At 42.9% G+C, this 19,870-nt stretch overlaps 1 protein-coding gene across 2 annotated transcripts in view; it reads right to left on the bottom strand.

Moving 5' to 3' along the window:
* The window catches only part of LOC146863760 (uncharacterized), a 46,094-nt gene that overhangs the window by 7,308 nt on the left and 18,916 nt on the right, over positions 1 to 19,870 (bottom strand). The window contains exons 1-2 of one of the 2 annotated variants that reach the window (XM_085627934.1): positions 19,565 to 19,709; positions 19,298 to 19,468 (exon numbers count right to left, since the gene is read on the bottom strand). The exons of the other annotated variant lie outside the window; for it this stretch is intronic. Of the exons in view, the coding sequence (XP_085484060.1) occupies positions 19,298 to 19,316 (19 nt within the window). The 5' untranslated portion in view covers positions 19,317 to 19,468; positions 19,565 to 19,709. Of the gene's footprint in view, positions 1 to 19,297; positions 19,469 to 19,564; positions 19,710 to 19,870 lie in introns of those variants that run through there. 2 annotated transcript variants of the gene reach the window in all.

Raw genomic sequence — 19,870 nt, 5'->3', positions numbered from 1 at the left:
GAGGAATTACACTGATCGTCAGTAATTCCGGGTTGGATTTCACTGATAATTCTTTATTAAACCCCGGACCTTCACAGGGAGGTTTTCAGCAGCCGAGATGCCCTTATGAAAGTGTTGAGGTCCGCGGTACTCCAGTGGATCGCGTAACTCCATTGGTATCTGTTTCAGCACAATTAAGAGGAATCTTGTACCTCAAAAGCCATCCATGAAAAAGGAGGAAACATTTACTATTGTAAAAAGAATATTAGAGGACTTTTTTTTCCCAAAATGGAAGAATTCAACAATATTAAATGAAGTTGTGTATGTGGGCGCTTCTTTGTATATTGCAGTCACTAGGAATCTTTGAGACGGTTCACTAACAAAATATCACCATACCAAAATATCGATGTAAAAAATATCCTATGCTTATAATCCTTAAGTGTGAAATAATGGGGGGGAAAAATAGTCTTCATCAATATCATTGTATGAATTATCGTTTTTTAAATATAAATCATTTTAATTAATATAATAAATAGTAACATTTATTTCATAAATATATAATGGATTAAATATATATTTGAACAAATTTAACGAATAAAGTGGTTTTTAAAAGTTAAAGACACATATATATATTGACATATATCTAGTTAAAAAACTAAGGGCCGGATTGGGACTTTGGTGCAGTTGAGCCGGCTCTCCCCCAACAAAGCTGCTCCAAAGCCACACAAGGACTGTCCGCCTTATTGTGAGTTGAACTCATGTAAGGCAGATGGTCCTTTGCCTTTCCTATGGTGGTACCTGGAAAACAGGCACAATTGGGATGGCCAACAAGTTCCAGCACGGCATGGATGTCGACACCTATGCTGTGCTGGAATTTTGGGGGAATACAGACAGGGGGGGCACAACAATAGGGGGGCACATGTTGTGCCCCCTAAATGTATCACCATGGCGGGGGCATGGGGGCCCTGTAAATTTACCAACAAATTCTCTTCAACACAATAAAATAATTGCAAAAACATAGTAAACTAATAAGATTAAAATTATGTTAAAAAAAATACAAATATATTTTATATCAAAAAATTTATAAAATAAATACATATGACAATGTTAAATACATATCACAAATAAGTTTATACTTCTTATAATTTTTTTAACTGATAATTTTATTTGAAAATTATTCATTAACATTAAATAATTTCATTTTACTTACTTCCCACCATATACCCATACAAAACTCACAACCCACACCAAAAACGTAACTTTAAAAAATGTTGGCATCTATAATAATGGTGGGCGGATCGCCACCGCCAGTATGGTGGTGGCGATCCGCCCGCCATTATTCTCCACCCGCATGCAATTTACCCCCCAGCCTGATTATGTTGGCGGAGGAACAGCTGCGGACAGGAAGACCGTCCGCAGCTTTTCCGCCCGGTCGATGAGTCGACCGGGCGGAAAAGGATTTTATATGGTGGCATGTCTGTTAGCCACCGCCATCCATATTACAATGCATGCGGGGAACATGTCCCCCAATGTCCTTTTCTTCCAGCCTTTTCATGGCAGGTTCACTGCCACGAAAGGGCCGGTGGAAAGGAACATCGAAATCCCTACGGTGGTGCCTCATAGGCACTGCCACCATTTTAGGGACTACAAGCACCACCATCACACTCCCACCACCGTAATGGGTTGGGCGGTGATTCAGTCAGTGATGGCGGTGGGACCACCACCGACGGGCTGTTGGTCGCGGTCTCACCGCCATCGCATTCAGGCCCTAAATATCTTAAACAAAATAAACTTACTTCAAATATAAATTTAAAAATAGAAATATGTTGAAAAAATTATAGAAATGTATTTCATATTAAAAATATAAAATAAAAAAATGCAATTTTAAATACATAACACAAATAACAAAATTCAAAAACAATTTGCATACTAATAAACTCTTTTTGAAAATTATTTTTTAACAAAATAATTATTATTACATACATTTCATCTACCTACTTACCACTGATAAATGCACAAAACTCTCAACCTGCATAAAAAAATTACCTTTTTATAAAAAAATTATTTACACTATTAATGTAAATATGTAACAAACCAATTACCATTAACTAAATTTGAATTAATAATTAATTATATGTAATGTACTTCCCACAATATAACTTCACAAAACACACAACACATAACATTTATCCAAAAAAATGATGTGCACAACTAACATAACTAATTATAAACATTTTACATAATAATAAAAACAATTATCAATTACTTAAAATTAATTTACTCCCCGCCCCATACCCCTTCAAAACCTGCAATACACATATAAAATCTAAAACAAATAATCTTTATAACACAATTAACAAAATAAATAATAAGTTAAACAAATATTATTTATTTAAAACTGAATATAAATCCATTAAAATTAAAAAAACTTCCCACCCTTTATTCTATACAACCCATAACCCACACCTTGAATTAATCTTTAAAAAAATAATTACACAAAACAATTAGAGGCTCATTATGATGTCGAGCGTAAAGCCTCTGCCTGATTCGGGACAGCCGAATTACCATGCGACTGAACACTGTTCCCATGGTTTCCTACGGGAGCTCGTGTTACGCCCGACAACCGGCCATAACACAGGCTCCTATGGGGAAATCGTGTGTATGCAGAAAACCCTGCACCCTGTCGCAGGCAACCCACTGTGACTGCCAGTCAGTGCAGGGTTTTACAAGGGAGGGTCCCTTATGTACCCCCTCGGCCATCAACCTTCGGCCGCTGGTCTACGGGGCCCTGGCAGGGATCCCCAAAGTCACTTTTCCACAGCCTTTCCATGTGGGACAGGCCAATGGGGAAAGGATGTTGGAAATCAACATCGTAATCCCGATGGCGGAAACGCTGTCCATAGGGGTGTATGATGGAGTTTCGACCAACATGAATAGTCCATGAGTCACTCAGAACCGATTCAGAATGAGCACGTGGTTTACGTTCCGACCACAAACATTGTAATTGGGCGGGTGGATTGTAAACAGAGCGAGTCGGTCGGAAGGGCTCCATCGCAGTTGAGGAAATTCCGACTGTCTGAAGGAGGCATTCCACCCAACATCGTAATGAGCCCCTAAGTTATCAATTATATAATTTTTTTAATTTTAAAACAAATTATTAATTAATTACAATGAATCTACCCCCCACCCTTTACAACTATAAACCTCACAACACCCCAATTTGTTTTTGAAGAATTAAACATAATTAAATGTCAATTAATTTTAATTAGTAAACGTTATCAATTAATTAAATATTAATTACTTCCCACCCTCCACCCCTAAAACCCCACAACCCTCAATCAGAAAAAACTAATTATTAACATAATTAATATTAATTAAGTAATGAATAATAATTTACAAAAAAGAATGAATTAAAAATGAGTTACTTCCCAGCCATCACCCCTATAAACCCTACAACCTGCAAATACATTAAAAAAATCATAAATGTATTATGATTAAATTACTTCCCACCCTATACCCCTAAAAACCTACAACCGGCTACAGAACTAAACAACACACAATTTTATTATATTAGATATAATAACTACTAAAAACGTTTAAAACAATTATAATACAAAACATTACATCATATACATGTAACATATATACTAAAAACAAAATAATTTAAAAACAATACTTTAAACAAATATAGTTTTTAAAACGATATTAATGACTGATATTTTAAAAATAGATCTCACTTACCTTCAAATGAATATTCTTCACATCGGTATTCTTGACATCGATATTCCCATGTCACGATATTTTAGACCCAATATTCTTGTACATCAATATTTTAAACTCAATATTTTGTCTGAATACTGGAAAATACCACACCAATTTAGAAAAAAAAAAAATAAATAATATATAAAATGACAACTAAATGAATTAAATCCAATCAACGGGGAGTTATGATTTTATTAATCTTTAGTGAAGTCTAGTGCCTAAAAGATCAAAGTGCCAGCCATGGGCATCTGGTCGCACAGGACCACAGCAAAGGCGAAAATTAAGACCAACCAAAATGGTGCGTCTTCCGGATGTAAGACATGGATTAGAGTTGATCTTGGATTACCTTCAATCTTAGGAGAAATTTTGAAGAAAAATGTCTGAGAAGGTAAACATCTGTGTGGCAGGGCAGCTAGTGGTGTCCAAGGATGAGACGTCATCATTGAGTAACAGCTAGATGAAGTTGTGATGAAGAGTTTTACTATGTGACTTTGTCACTTTTTTGGAAGTTGAAAATCTCCAGCGAGGCTGCCGGCTGTACCCGACTAGGGATCCATGAAGCCCAATTCCCTTCCAGAAAAGAGCCGCTTAACAGGATATGCTGCCATTGAAAAAAACATAGCAGAAGCTACCACAAAGTCAGGCTGGCCTACAATATACCTCCGGTAAAACCCAGTCCTCTGTCTGTTCTCAGGTCACTTGTTAGCAAAAACCTTTCCCAAGTTTTGGTTTTTGGCCACTTGTGCACCTTTACGAACCAATTTCAAGGGTCTAGGACTGGACGGGCACCAGTTGGTGGGTAGGACTCACTTCAAGACAGGTCCAGGTGCAGGGTTCAGGTGGGTAGAGGTTTTTATGGTCAATCAGCTCAGAACAGGAGTCCAGCCAGCTAGCCCTAGGGGTCACACTAGTAGTCCTGGGATCTAGCAGCAAGGTAGGCTTTCAAAGAAAAGGGCAATCCACTGGTAGCAGCAGGCCAGTCTTCTGATGTACAAAGCAAGTTTCAAGATACAGGACAGTCCTTTGACGTACAAGGCAGTCCTTCAGGTGGTCCTCCACAGGTCTGAGAATTAATTGAAGTGTTGGTTTGAGAGCTCCATATTTATACCTGGTGCTTGCTGTTGAAGAGGGCATACGATCCTGGTTACCCCATCTGGTACTGTAAAATTCCTCCCTTTCCCTGCAAGACTACAAGAAGTTTAGGGTGACAAAATACTGATGTTAGGTTCCTTTGTGAGTGTGCTGGAGGCAGGCTTTTGATATGTTAATTGAGCAGGGAACAGTTCTACTACATCTAGTCATATGACTCGGGTCATAGGGTGCAGGTACCAAATGGTTAGGGAAAGGTATTTTCATAATTGTGACTTAAAATATGGCTTCATCAATAAAGGATTTCAAATTACAATTGATTTGAGACTAAACGTGATATTTCTACCTCTTCCTAAGCCACAGTTATCACTTATTAAAGGTAATAAGGAAACACAATGTTATCCTATGGACATTGCTTGATTTGTAAAGAAAATAGTACCAGGTCCTCGTCAGGAGGAAACTATAGCTTGTTTGTAGATTTATGTATAGCATGGCTTTTGTATCCGTGAGGGTATCCAGGCTATGCCGATAGACACAGGGAGATTAAGGGACTTGCCCAGACTAATGGGATGTTGCGCTGATGCCAAGACTAAAACCAAAATCCCTAGCTCCCGAGTTGGCAGCTCTGCCACTTCGCAAGTCCCTCTCTCCTGCAACTTGCATCATCCTTTGCCAATGCCAGCACTGCCAATGATAGTGCCAACACAACAAATAACCCCCACACTCCCACAAGTGTCATAACTTATACTGTTTCAGGCCGCAACTGTATAAAAATGGCTTGGGAGGCAGGTATTAGTCACTGAAAATGTAAATTGAATTAATAAACAGCTGTTGTGGTGCTCATCCCAAATTAGGCAGACAGTGCCACCATGTGGAAGACTGTCATAAGCACTAATGCTGGCTTTTATGTGCCAGTGTCATTCACTAGAAACCATCGGCTCAAATTAAGCACTGCCTATGGGAGAGGTGGGCCTTGCAGTAGTAAAAAACTAATAAATGTAAGAGTTTTTTTCCAGGACACGTAAAACTAAAAGTACATTTTCTACTGTTTAAGCACAATGGACCCAATCCTATGGGCTATTTAGAGCTCACTTTAGGGGTGACTTATATGCATTAAAAAGGAATCTTTAAATGGAAAACCGTAGACATTAGTGGGTGACAAAATGTGTTCTGCAGATTCGCTAGGAGAATTTAATGTGCAGGCCCTGGTCGCATGTAGTTCAACATACCAAGAGACTTATAAGTAAAATAAATGTGCCAATCATCTGTGGACCTATTTTGCCATGGTTTAAGGAGAAAGCACAAGCACTTTAGCACTAGTTATCAGTGGCAAAGTGCACAGAGTCCTAATGCCAACAAAAACAACACTCAGAAAGCACGAGCGATGAAGGCAAAACACTTGGGGATAACCCTTCAGAGAGTGCCAAGTCCAACAGCTAGCATATTGTTATTATTATTATTAACATGCTAAGATCCTCTTTGAACTACTTAATCCCTCTTCAATAAACAACAGATACTGAATATTAGGATCATTGCAGAGCATATTCACGAATGTCTTAGCCATATAACCAGGTACATTTCCTTATGGTTAGATTTGATTTGAGTTTTGTACAGCGCGGCATAAACCAATGGGCGTCATGACACTGCCTCATGTATGAGGGAGGTAAACTGCCTTAAAAATATTCTAAAGGGTAAGAGTAAACAACCAGGTTTTGAGTAACTTTCTAAACGCAAGGACGTTGGATTGATTCCTCAGATGCCATGGTGTTTGTTTCCAGAGACAAGAGGTAGCATAAGAAAAATATCAGCCTTCCCAAGATGTTTTGTGGATAAAAGGGACAGACAGTTTCCTGGCTGTGACTGAAAGAAGCAATCAATTAGGGATGTACCAGGAAATTTCGTTTTTAAGGAAATCAGAACATGAGTAGTTAAGTGAATTGTGTGCTAAACTGAGTGCTTTTGAAGGCAACTCCCTTTAAATGGGTAGCCAATTAAGTTCTTTCATGGCTTTGGCGACTGGCACAAATTTCTTATTGTTTTTAAGAACCCGGACTGCAGCATTTTGCAGTCTTTTATGCCTACTCATGATGCCCTGCTGAGCTCCAACATAAAGGGCATTGCAATAATCCAACGTTGATAATGCAAGGGAGATATCCACTGTTTTCTGCAGGTCAAAAGGGAGAAAGGGAAGAATTTTCCTCAAAGCTTTTAAAATGAGGAAACACAAGGAAGTGAGTTGGCTAGTCCGATCTCTAAAAGAGAGATCGGAGTCAAAAATCATTCTAAAGGTCCTTGCTTTAGGTAATGGGATGGGAAGAGAGCCAAGAGATTGGGTCCACCAAGTGTTGTTCCAAAAGAGGTATCCTGTCCGGAGAGGTACACATCTGTCATCCAGTTGACTATTACGCATGTGCACTTGTTAAATCAAGAAGCCACTCCTTCAACATTTGGGTATCGTCAGCGTAGGAAACAATGGAGAAGGTGGACAATCTTATTAGTTCCAAAAGAAGAGCCACATATATATTAAATAATGTGGGACTTAATGAAGACCCTTGCGGGACACCACAGGGTAGGATGAAACACTTGGGTTCAAAATCTGCCATGTTGACTGTTTGCTTCCTATCATTCAGAAGACCGTAGAGTAACTTAAAGGCAGAACTTTGAATACATATCTCTGTCAGCCAGTGTTTCAAGAATTTGTAACTCACCGAGTCGAAGGCTGTGGATAGGTCCAAAAGGACCACCACAGCTTTCGCTCCCTTGTCCAAGATGTCCCTAATCTCCTCTGAAACTCTCAAATCTAAGCATTATACATGGAGTTTGAAGGAGTATCCTTATTCCAATCAGTTTATAAAAGTTTAGCAAACGTAAATGTTTTGGTGATGTCAACGTGCCAGGATAGATGTAGCTGCAAAAGAGCTAGAAGAAAGGAGCCGGGTGCACCCCTCAGTCAAGAAATAAAGTTTTCCAAAGCCAAGGATGAAACTGTGCAGACACTCTCTTTAATCTATTTCTACCTTGGGATATTTTGGAATGGATATATTCTCAATACACTGTTGTCCAATATTGACCTGCAGTATGGCCTGAGGACAAGGGGTTTTAATGAACCTGTGGGTTGATCTATGTAATGTGACACAATGAGGCCGCCACCTTGGAATTCTATTTCTGTATTCAATTCTTTAGTCTTTATTCACATGCTGGAGGTATGCATAAAAGCAGATTAAACAAAAAAAGTTATACAATGCAATAAACAATGATTCATCGATTAGAAAGTATATGAACCACTACAAGGTACTCAAGAACAATACTAAAAACATATAAAAAGGATTTCAATAAAGTATACTTTTCCTTAAATGAACAGCTGATTTCAGGAAAGCATCATCTCTAAAACAAACCTCCTCTCTACTTAACAGTTGCAGATAGCAGATGGCCGCCTGCATTGAGCCAGGTGGCATTTCTTTAGTAGGGGTAACAGAAATTATTTAATTAAAATGTGCAGATGTTCGCCATGACACAAACTGTGATCTGGTTGGCGGTAGTTCCAGCAGTTGCCTACACAGGTGGTTTTTCTTGACTTACAAGGCATGGCTACTTGAATAGACTCAAACTCCTGCACCATAGCTGGCTTTTGGAACGCACTGAGCTTTATTTATGGACAAGAGGGGTCAAGGCCTTACGACCACATGGCCACGGAAGGTTTGGGAATGCACCAATCACCCTCCATTGTTTTAAGGTACTTTTGGAGATATGAGAACCCCATGTGTCCAAAGAATCAAACACAAATCCCAAATACAGGAAATTGTGCACACTGATTAAACGTTTGCCTCTGTATGCTAGATAAGTATTCCTACACCTCTTTGGGTCACATGCCACAGTCTGGTATTTATTTAAGTAGGTAGATAAATTGAGGTTCGACACAAAATTAACAAAGGAATCAACTAGGTTGCGTAGGGTAATAGGCTTGTGAGCCATTGAAACAGCTGTGACTCCAGGGGGCTCCTTCAGCACAGAACGCTGGGTCTGTGACCAAAGTGGTGGGCCAGAGGGAGGGGCCTCCATGTACTTTGCAGGGAGACTCCCACAAGTTTTGTTACACCACTGACAGAAATTGTATTTGACAAACAAATTGTGCCCTAAATATTGTTTGTAAAAATATTGCCCCACTAAATGCACATTTTCTAGTGTTAAGCCCAATGGGGATATAGGAGTGTAAAGCATATTTAGGACATAATATTTTTGTCAGTGACATTCTGACAAGGAGATTCTGGTACCACGACTCCAAGAAGACATCCCTGATTGTGAACAAGCTATTAGCAAGCCGTTTTGCATCTTGGGAGGTAATCAGACAGAGCATCAATATATGATGGACTTCTTAGAATAAAAGGGGGGGATAAGCCTGCAGAGGTCACATTCGCAAAGTCTTGGTTTAGAAAGGAGGAGATGTTCTCTTCTGAGATGATTCCTACATTTTGAATGAATATTCTATACATATGGGATACTCAAAGGATCATGGTAGGGCTCATAGAAATCTACACCAGTGCAGATTTCTGTATCAAAATAATTCCTATGGGCCTAAGTTTCAACTAGAGAAACTTGAAGCAACTGGATATTTTGCATATTTCATTCCATGTACTATTTTTTCCATGAGGAAACTGTTTTGACTAATAAAAGTCCTTCCTGCTCACCTCCTGAAGCACGCTTATCCCTGCCTGTGACAGGAGTATATTAACATGCGTGAGAATCTACCTGTAGGAGTAGGTAAATACCTCTAATTACCTAGGGTTGTAGTTTGTACTTAGGCCTCCAAAGAAATGGACTTTAACTTGTAAATACGAATCAGAATTGGGAATTTGTATGTATATATGTATATGGCATTTCTATAGCACAAATGTAGCGTAAAGGCATGGGAGAGCACATGGCCATATGCAACCTTAAAGTCAATGTGAAATCGGAGGGGAAGCTGCTGTGGACAGTTAATGCATTGTGATGCAGTGCACTATGTGGACAGCACCATCTCTGGACACAGTACTATCTCCTGTTAAATGGGAACAAAGGACCCGATTACGATGACGGTGGGACCGCCACCGACAGCCCATCCGTGGTGGACCCACCGCCATCGTAAAACTGATTACTGCCTGCCACATTAGGTTGGATGTTTGTCAGTCGGAGAGAACCACCAACACGGATTGAGCCCGTCAGTCCATCGGAGGGACTTGAATCCCTACATTAGTGGCGGTGCCGCTGGCTGTTTCATGGTGGTTTACCCACCACGAAATGGCAGACCACCATGAAATGGCAGACGGAAAGGGACTTTGGGGGCCCTAATGGGCCATCCTTCCTCCCTGGCCCTCCGACATGGCAACATACCCCAGCATCATGTGGCAGGCACCACATGGTGCCTGCCACACAGTGCAAGGGATATGCATGGGGTGCATATTTTGTACTGCAGAGTATGCTGCAGCTTGCAGCACCCACCGCAATACTAAATATACACCAAGGCGGTCGCATCTTGATTCAGGGTGCGGGACTGCCGACAGCTCGTCAGGCAGTCCGATTACCACCAGGATGGCGGCTGGACATAAGTCCGACCTGCATTCTATTCAGGCCCAAAGTGCTGTGCCCAGGTCGAGTCTTGTGGTTAAGGGTCTCAGTTCAGCTTCTCATTGTAGACAGAGCTGTATGTGACTTTTGTCCCTTTCTGTCAGCGGCCATGGAGAAGCTCTCCTCTGCACCCATGGAGAAACATATGACCTTAGTTCCTTTCTATTAACTCTCTAATCCATGGATGAGATGTCCTCTGTGCACCTGGGGCTCTCCTTAAACAAATGCTACCGGCACAACTTTCTGCTGCGTTTGTTATAACCTTGTATTATCACAAATGTAATCAAGAAGGTGAAATTTGAGTGTGAAAAAAACCTGCAGAAAAGCGGTAATCCGGAAGTAGGTGCAAACTCTAAATTAAACATTATATAACAATGGTTCAGTTGGGAAAAAAAACATGAATTGTATACGTTCACTTTCATTAACACTGGAGAGAATACATCTCACTCCCAGTTTCATGCCCAGGTTCTGAGGGGCACAGGGGTGGCCACTGTTTATTAACCATCTATAGGTAAAGCAGCTCAGACAATAAAGGCTCCTCCGATCATCTCTTACAAAGGGGTAAGAACCATCTGAGAGCAAATGTGGATCAAGACCTGCCCTACCCCAATGCCTGATGGTCTTGACTATTTGAGAGGGTGAATAAAAAAAAAGTTGAGTCAGGAAAGAAGGGGAAGTGGAGGGGTGGAATCAGGGTGAAGCTAATCTAGTTTGTTGGCAGCAAAACTTTAAACATTTTGTGATAGCTCAGGGAATATTTTGCAGTTTTGTACAGCGGAAACTCGACCCAAATATGCTGGAGCATTGATAACTGATAATAGGTAATTGAGACATGGTGCTTGAGGTACCATGAATCCAGGGCTCCCGATGTATACTTCTATACAACAAGCATTTGCAATGCAATAGGTCTCGCATTAATCTAAATGGGAGCTATGTGCGTTGCAGATGCTAATAGTTTTTTTTCCGTTTTAAATTATGCCAGCAGTAGCATAATAAAGCAAAGAAATTTCTTTCACGAAGGAAAGGACACAGTACCTCAGGCTGTTCCGAAGTGTCCCTTGGACCCCTAAAATAGAAATTCTAGAGACACCTAGTAACAGCTTGTGGTACTGCACCAGTTCATTAATTAAATTAAATGAATATCTTTACTAGGTGTCTAGAGTCACTTCGTAAACTGGCTAGTTGAGAGTATCTCAGCAAATTCAGTCGCTCGATTTCCTGAATCAATGTTTCTCATATCATGGGCTACAAGGCATCCTACCCATTCTCTTTATCTATTTCTCCTGCATCATTGAACATCATATATTACATTATCTACTTCTTGACCATGCCTACCAGAACTGGACCCTGGACGAGAGAGTTGTTTAGCTGACAAGATACCCAACATCTCAAAAAATCTTTGGAAGGCCAGAATTTAGTTTCTACCACAGGCCCATGGTCTGAGAGAGTCAGAGGGGCCTGGTCTACCGGCTCCAAACTACCTAGCACCTGTTTGTCAACAATTAGGCAGTGTATCCGAGCACATGTGTTATGGGCCACCAAAAACTGTAAATAGATACTCCCAAGAGGAGGTCAGTGACGCTAAGCACCAACCAGTCCCAGGTCTTCTAAGGCTTGTCTCCCCACAACTGCTATTTCCGGTGGCTCTCCCGGTCTCTGCCGTGATCTGCTGTGGGGTACCTCCATCGCTATGCTCAGGTCTCCGTCTGTAACCAGAGGGCCTGTGGATAAATGCATAGAAGACGGGATGACTTGACTCGGGAAGTCTTCTTCTTCCACATACAATATTACAATATCACTTACACACTTTCTTACAGCAACTTTAAAAAATAGTTATAAATAGATAAATGAATATGCACCTGAATACAACGCTTTTTAAAATTGATGACTTTTGCTTGAAAATCGGGGGGCATTGGTTTTTATTGAAGACTGCGATTTTGCTGGGGCACACTGTTGGTAATTTGTCAGAGGGGTCTCTCCGTTCCACCACGGTCCTGCTTATGTTCGAGTGAGTGGAGAGAGGTAACCCACGTTCAGAGGGATACAACCGGGCACCATTTTGGGCAGTTAGCGCTCTAGTGATCAACCTCAGAGTCATTTAAATCAACCCCACTCGCGGGTGCGCAGCGGACGCGCCTGAGGCAAGCCCGTCTGCACCCCTCAGCGCCAGAGCGCTGCCAGCTGGCAGAAAACTCTGCCTCTCTACGCATCCACAATAATGCCACCCCGAATCTATTCAAGGGAGGAGCTGTTGGAGGTAGGGACAAATAGGTTTAGCATGGCATGTGAAGGCAGGCTTTGCTTGGATAAGGGAGCCTTTATAGGTCGCTGCCCCCGTTGTAAATGGGCAGTGAATACGCCCCAGAAAGCAGCTGGCCTTTTGAATAATCTGCCTACATGGCCGCAAAGTGTTACAAAGCCGACCCCTATGGAAGGCTCAAATAAAGATAGGACGCTAGCTGTTTCCTTTCAGGGCTATATATTAATGCTAGGTCCATATCTAAGCATGCAGCGTAAGTCTGGGACCTTTTAGATGGTCAAAAACCTGACATCTGTTTTTTCACAGAGACATGGCTACATACACATTTCTCTCCCTCTATAACTATCGCTTTTCCATCAGATTACATGGTAGTAAGACTGGATAGAACATGGAAAAGGGGTGGAGGATTGGCCATAGCGACTCGCCCCACCTTGAATATAAAAGTTCTGGACACAACATCATCTCCCGGTATGGAGTTGATGATTATATCCATGGAACCTGTCCAGAGCTATAAAGTAATAGGAGCAGTAGTGTATCACCCGCAGGGGGAAAATAAGACGGCCTTCTGTGCCTCACTATTAGAAACACTTGCCCCATATGTCCTGCAAACAGAATATTTCTTTCTTTCAGGTGATTTTAATTTTGATATTGATACTAATACTGATACAGCTGACATGCTGGCAGCTATGGAAACGCTAGACCTCTTTCCTAAAGTAACTAATCCAACACATATAGCAGGTCATACACTTGACAACATTTTTACAAATATGTCCAGTTTGAGTATAGAACCACCTCAAGCAGTAAGTTGGTCGGACCATATGGCCCTGAGCTTCTCTTTTTCGGCTCCTAAAGGCCTGGGCCAACCGCAAGGGCGGAAAGTTACGCGTAGAAAATGGAGGAAAATAACGCCAAAGACTTTTAGTACAGTATTCTCTCCTCCACTACTTAAGGAATGTAATGACATCAATGAAGCTTTATGCAAACTGGAGTCAGAGATAATAAGGGCTTTTGACACTATCGCCCCTAACAAAACAGCTACAATCCACGATAGAACGAGCCCAGCCCCATGGTATTCTGATAGCTTAAAGACGGAGAAAGCCGCTTGCAGATTGAGAGAACGTAATTGGAGGAAATCAAAACTAGGGGAAGACAGATTGGCCTATAATATGGCACATAGGATGTACCTTAAGGACTGCAACATAGCAAGACGAACATTTTTCGCCACTCGAATAGATGACGCAAAGTGTTCTTCGAAAGAACTCTAGGATTATTAAGGAGTTTACTACTCCAAGAGCAGGCAATCTTGCTTGCCCTCCCACACAGGAATTCTGCAATGAGCTTGCCATGCATTTTAAAATTAAGATAGACAATATCTATGACTCCTTTGAGCAGGTATCGGAGAACAGGGAAGAAATCCTAATCGCAGAAAATTCCTCCCTAACAAGACTGGATACCTTTGCTACTATCACTAGGGAGCAGGTCCTACCACTACTGAAAGCCATCAAGTCAGGCTCCCCGTCTGATATAGCTCCCCCCCATATTATGTCTGACTTAGCAATGGAGTTAGTAAATCCAATTAGTGAAATCTGCAACCTCTCTTTAGTAACCTCCTCCTTTCCATCCAAATGGAAAAGGGCATTTATTAAACCTCTGCCCAAGAAACCATCAGCAGACTGCACCGACTTACAAAACTACAGACCTATTTTGCTCCTTCCTGGCTGCTCACAAATAATGGAAGCTTTGATCAACCGACAACTTTCAGACTATCTGGAAAAGCACGACCTTTTGGACTCCTCGCAGTCGGGCTTCCGTGCTGGATACAGCACGGAGTCTGCCCTGACAGAGGTAACAGATGCTATCAGGCTGCTGCTAGACGAAGGGACCCCCACAATGTTTGTCCTTTTAGATTTGTCAGCAGCCTTTGACACCATCTCTCACAGAATTCTGTTAGATAAACTGCGAGAGATTGGTGCCACAGGGATGGCTTTGGAGTGGCTGCAGAGTTCCCTATCAGATAGATCTCAATGTGTACAACTGGACACCCTTGTCTCCCAGACTACATCGGTGGAGAAGGGGGTACTTCAAGGCTCCATTTTAAGCCCCACCCTGTTCAATATCTATGTGTCGTCTCTGCCAACCGTTATAAAATCTTGTGGGTTCCAAACCATCTCCTATGCGGACGACACGCAGGTGGTAGTCCCCATAGAGAAGGACCCCACGGTGACCAGAGACAGATTTAAGAGCTGTATGATAAAAATAGCCACATGGATGAAAAACAACTATCTGCAACTTAATTCCAACAAAACTGAGATCTTTTTGTTTGGTAAAGCAGAGGATTTATGGACAGAGGAGTGATGGCCTGGGGAACTTGGAGTACCCTCTACCCTAAAAAAATGGGTTCAAAATCTGGGCATTTTAATGGATAATAACTTATCCATGGAAGAGCATGTTAAGACTCTATCAGGCAACTGTTTTGGACTAATGCGCACTTTAAAAAAGATCTTTCCTTGGATTCCCCTCTCCGCTAGAAGGGTTTTGGTTCAGGCACTTCTAGTCAGTACACTAGATTACGGAAACGCTCTCCTAGCGGGGATGAGGGAGGACCTGATCTCTAGGCTACAAGTCGTTCAAAATACAGCAGCATGCCTAGCATTAAATAAACCACTGTGTACTCCATCCTTACCATTATTGAGAGAGTTACATTGGCTTCCTATTAGGAAAAGAGCACTATTCCAACTTTCATGCCTAGTTTTTAAAGCACTCTTTGGACGGGGACCTAAATACCTTACGAAGAATTAGAATGGTTTACCCTGGCACGACGGCTAAGATCCAGTGGCCAAAATCTCCTTCAAATGCTGAGAATTAAAAAAATTAAGATGGGGGGGGGGTCAAGCCTTTTCCCATCTAGCCCCCAAATATTGGAATGCGCTGCCAGTAGATCTGCGGTCGTGTCCCACCTTGACCATCTTTAAGAAACACCTAAAAATGTGGTTATTTAACTGAAATTCTCTGCATGTAGACGCCTGACTCTCAAGCACCGAGAGATGCCCTTGGTGTCAAGCCAGATACCTGATCAAGATTCTTCCACAGGAACTGATTGGCCGAAGTACCCCGATGAATGTTTCCCAACTCCCCAATGCTTCTAAACCAGAATCTCTCTGATATCAGAAGCAGGGGGGAAAGGGGAATGGGACAGAAAGAGAGACTGCCACACTGGTGTCTTCACTGGATACTACCCAAGAAGGATCTATCCGCACCTGCATCAATAAGCACAAAATTATTACAGCTCAGAACTCCTAAATGGGCCCTCAAATTATTTGTTTGTATTTCTAACTTCTAGTGAAGTGTAGTTTACCTTGACTTGTGTGGAACCTTGCCTCTCTCTATTATATGTTTTACGTCTTCATTTTCTAATTTAAAGATGTCTTTAACTGCTGACTCAATACAGTATTTAAATAAATGTCTTTTTCTCTTTCAGACTTTTTTCATCAGGAAAGAAGTTCCAGAACTGGCGCTGCTGTGTCGAAAATGTAGGTAAGTACAATATATATATATATATATATATATATATATATATATATATATATATATATATATATATTTATATATTCCTGCTTACTTGTTGAGTAGAAATGCTGTGTAAACCCAACTGCTAGAAATTCGATGTTTATAGGAGAGATTGAAGTAAATTCCCTCTTATAGTTTCTCTGTTGTTGCTAAATGAGTAAGTACAATCTTCTCATAAACGAAATGTCTCTGTAGAATTCCAAAGTTTAGATTTGAGTGAAAATAACGAGTACTTGTTGCGAAGTGGGAACATTGGAACGATATGCCTGGAACCAACTAGATAGCTCCGTTGGGAGAATCAAGTTACAGACAAGCGTTTGCCCACTGAGTTCTTTATCTGGCCATAACTGCTTAGCGCTGCCTCCCTGAAAGGATACAATCACTGGAAACAGGTGCGCTAAGTGAAACTGCTGGTTCTCTCTCAGAAAATACAAAAATACCTCACCAAAGGCGTTGCTGTGAAAATGCGAGCGTTGGAACCTCGCGGGAATACTGCTGGGAGTTGCAAAATGGGGATTCAAAGAGTCTGGAAACAAGCAGGAAAATGCGCTTTCTGAGACAGAAAACGCGTTCCAACCGGCGAAGGTCTTCAGTTAAAGTGCGCCGATAATCAGGTGAGCACGCTCGATACAGCTGAGCTGTCAAACGAGGGTGCAACAACTAGAGCGCTAACCAACAAAAGGGGCCGCCATGTTGGGACAGTGTGAGGAGCATAATGTATTTTAACTTATGATTTTGTAATTACCCTAGCCACTAACTGAGACCAATTAATGAGGGAATGCAACAGTGAGTAACCTTGCTTAGATTTAAATGTTGGACCCAATCGCTTAGGCTCGAAACACTTTTGACCTATCCTGATACTTGGGCAGTGCTTTAAATGGGAAAAAATGAGTGCAGGTACTCATTAAATTGAGCAAGGGGCGTGGCTAGTGGGCGGGGTTAGAGGCGGAGCGAGACATGATACAAAAACACTTCTATTGAGTATTCATTTTGCCCTTGCATTTCCTCGATAGTGGTCTCAAACTTTCCATATTTGCAGATTAATACCTAAAACCCTGAATGTGCCAAGCCATCAAAAGTACTTTTAGCCCTTTCAGGCTAATAATCAATGTGCTCTAGGGCGAGAGAGACTCTGCCACTTACATCGGTTGCGGGACAGAACAAAACATGTGAGAAATGACTCAGTCTAAACAAAATGTGTTAACTCGTGACCCAAAATGAAGGCCAAGCGCCAAATGTTCATGTTTCCTTGTTTTGTAATATTTAGAACTTCTTAAAATAATAATTATAATGTTCCTACTTGCTTGCATCTGGCGCAATCCTTATATATACAAGAGTGCACACACACGAACAAGCATTTCTCGCATTTCTTTTCAAATATGTCCCGATTCTGTTCCTCTCAAACATACACTGTCTTCACATCTCAAACCTCGTGATCCCTCCAACACTCACCTCTCTGCCGTTTGTAGCTAATTCTGTCCCCTGTTGTATTTGTATACTATCACTCTCTCTACCACCACTCTTCCTATTTCTAATCTGCCCTCTCTGCGCCTCTCTGCCTCTTTCTGTAACTTGTCTGGATCTCTGACATATCCATATCTGCGCTTACCCCTTCAGCCTCTCTCTATTTCCGTACTTTAAACTCTCTGCTCCTTACCCCTCACTCTTCACCTTCACCCCCATGTTCCCTCCTCTCCCCTCGGCTGAAAGCCCCTGGGCCCGAGAGCTTGCAGTGCCAGGCAGTGAGCACTGCAGGGTCCCGAGCATATGCTGAGGCCAGCAGGGTAGAGGTCAGGGGAAGAACAATACTGGCCTCTAATGGAAAGGTCAGTTGACCTCCTCCCACCTCACCTGGGCCCCAGGGAGCCCGCCACCTCATCCCCGCCCATCATGGACTCAATGTCCTAGCAGGCGGGCGGGGGGGGGGGGTTGCAGGGGAAATCAGACCCCACGGGGAGGCCAATTGGTGAAAATGGCCCTTTGTACCTGCGTTCTTCCACGACAAACACTAACAAGACCACCCAGCGGAAGGCCTCCATTGGCCGTTCAGGCCCCATCAGGGGGCTTGCCAGTTGTCACAACTAAATAATACAGATGTCACGGCCAACATGCTACCAAAATATCGTCACTCAGCTGGCCCTCGGGCACCAGTCAGTGCCACGTTAGCAGCTAGAACCTGAGTACCGGTACTCTCCTTGACAGTGGAGAAGTGCCGGTACTCGGCTTAGTAAAAATAAAAAGTGCCGGTACTCAGTACCGACAAGTACCGGCCCATTTAAAGCACTGCCCTTGGGGATGATTTGTGCGCCATATAAATAATAATAATAATAATAATAATGTAAATACATAAATAACAATTATTTAAAGATAACAATTAAATAAATAAAATGCGCGTTTTGAACGAGCCCTGTCACTGAAAGTAACTGTTTGAGGTGGCTGTGAACCAGAGGCGCAACTAGAGCCAAATTTCGGGGGGCTAAGAAAAATTTTCGGGGGGGGCTGAAACTTTAAGCACTAGGCAGAGTGGAGCTGCAGGGGCTCGTAGAAGGGGTGAAACACCAGCGAGGCCTCATTAACACGCAGATGGTCTTTTAAAGACCTGTGAAGTGCTCGGGTGCGGCTGTGTGTCTGCCCGGGAAGCTGTCTCATCCCGGGCTGCCACACACGACGGGGGGGGGGGGGAGGGGGCTGAAGCCCTTCGAGTCCAATGGGTGTTGCGCGCCTGCTGTGAACACCGTGATAGACTTTCTGCTGCCTCTGATAGAGAAGGAATCCAACGGGTTCGTGGCCTGGGGGTTTCAGATATTCACCCCGCCCTTACCTTCTATGCGGGGACTGCGTCACAGGCACACCCCGGAACCTCACAGGTAATATGAGGCGTTTAGACGGGTGGCTTTGCCAGCCGCTGGCCGATGCCAGAATTAACATCCTACAGGAGCCGCGGATTGACGTCATTTAACACAAGCCCCCCCACCCCCGAGAATAGATGGCATGTCCCATACACCTGGAGGAAAGCAAACTGCTATTTGTTCACCGTACCTTCTGCGAACGAGTCCATCGCTCTCTTCGGAGTGGCAGCGAAGTGGCTGATGTATTCTACCTTACAGGTGTCCGGCGCAGCCCCTCTGTACCTCCTCGCGCTGCACCTGCTGCCCTTCTGTACCTCCTCGCGCTGCACCTGCAGCCCCTCTGTACCTCCTCGCGCTGCACCTGCTGCCCCTCTGTACCTCCTCGATGTGCTCCTGCTGCCCCTCTGTACCTCCTCGCGCTGCACCTGCAGCCCCTCTGTACCTCCTCGCGCTGCACCTGCTGCCCCTCTGTACCTCCTCGCGCTGCACCTGCAGCCCCTCTGTACCTCCTCGCGCTGCACCTGCAGCCGCGCGCGCACCAGCTCGGGGTCGGTAATGATCTCGCGGCTGCCTGGCCCTGGTGCAGAGGGCGAGGCTGTTGTGTTGTGCTTGTTGGCCCTGGGTGCGGCCCAGTACACTGCTGCTGCTGCTCGTTTATTGGCTGACAGGTCAGTAATGAAATGTGAGCGCGTGGGTTCGCCACCTACACCTCCGCCGCTTTTTCCCCTTCCTTTTATTAATTACAAGTGTGCACCATCTTTGA

Source organism: Triturus cristatus, chromosome 2_1 (assembly GCF_964204655.1).
Source record: "Triturus cristatus chromosome 2_1, aTriCri1.1, whole genome shotgun sequence".
NCBI classification, from domain to species: domain Eukaryota; kingdom Metazoa; phylum Chordata; class Amphibia; order Caudata; family Salamandridae; genus Triturus; species Triturus cristatus.
This window is presented reverse-complemented; position numbering and strand designations above follow the sequence as displayed.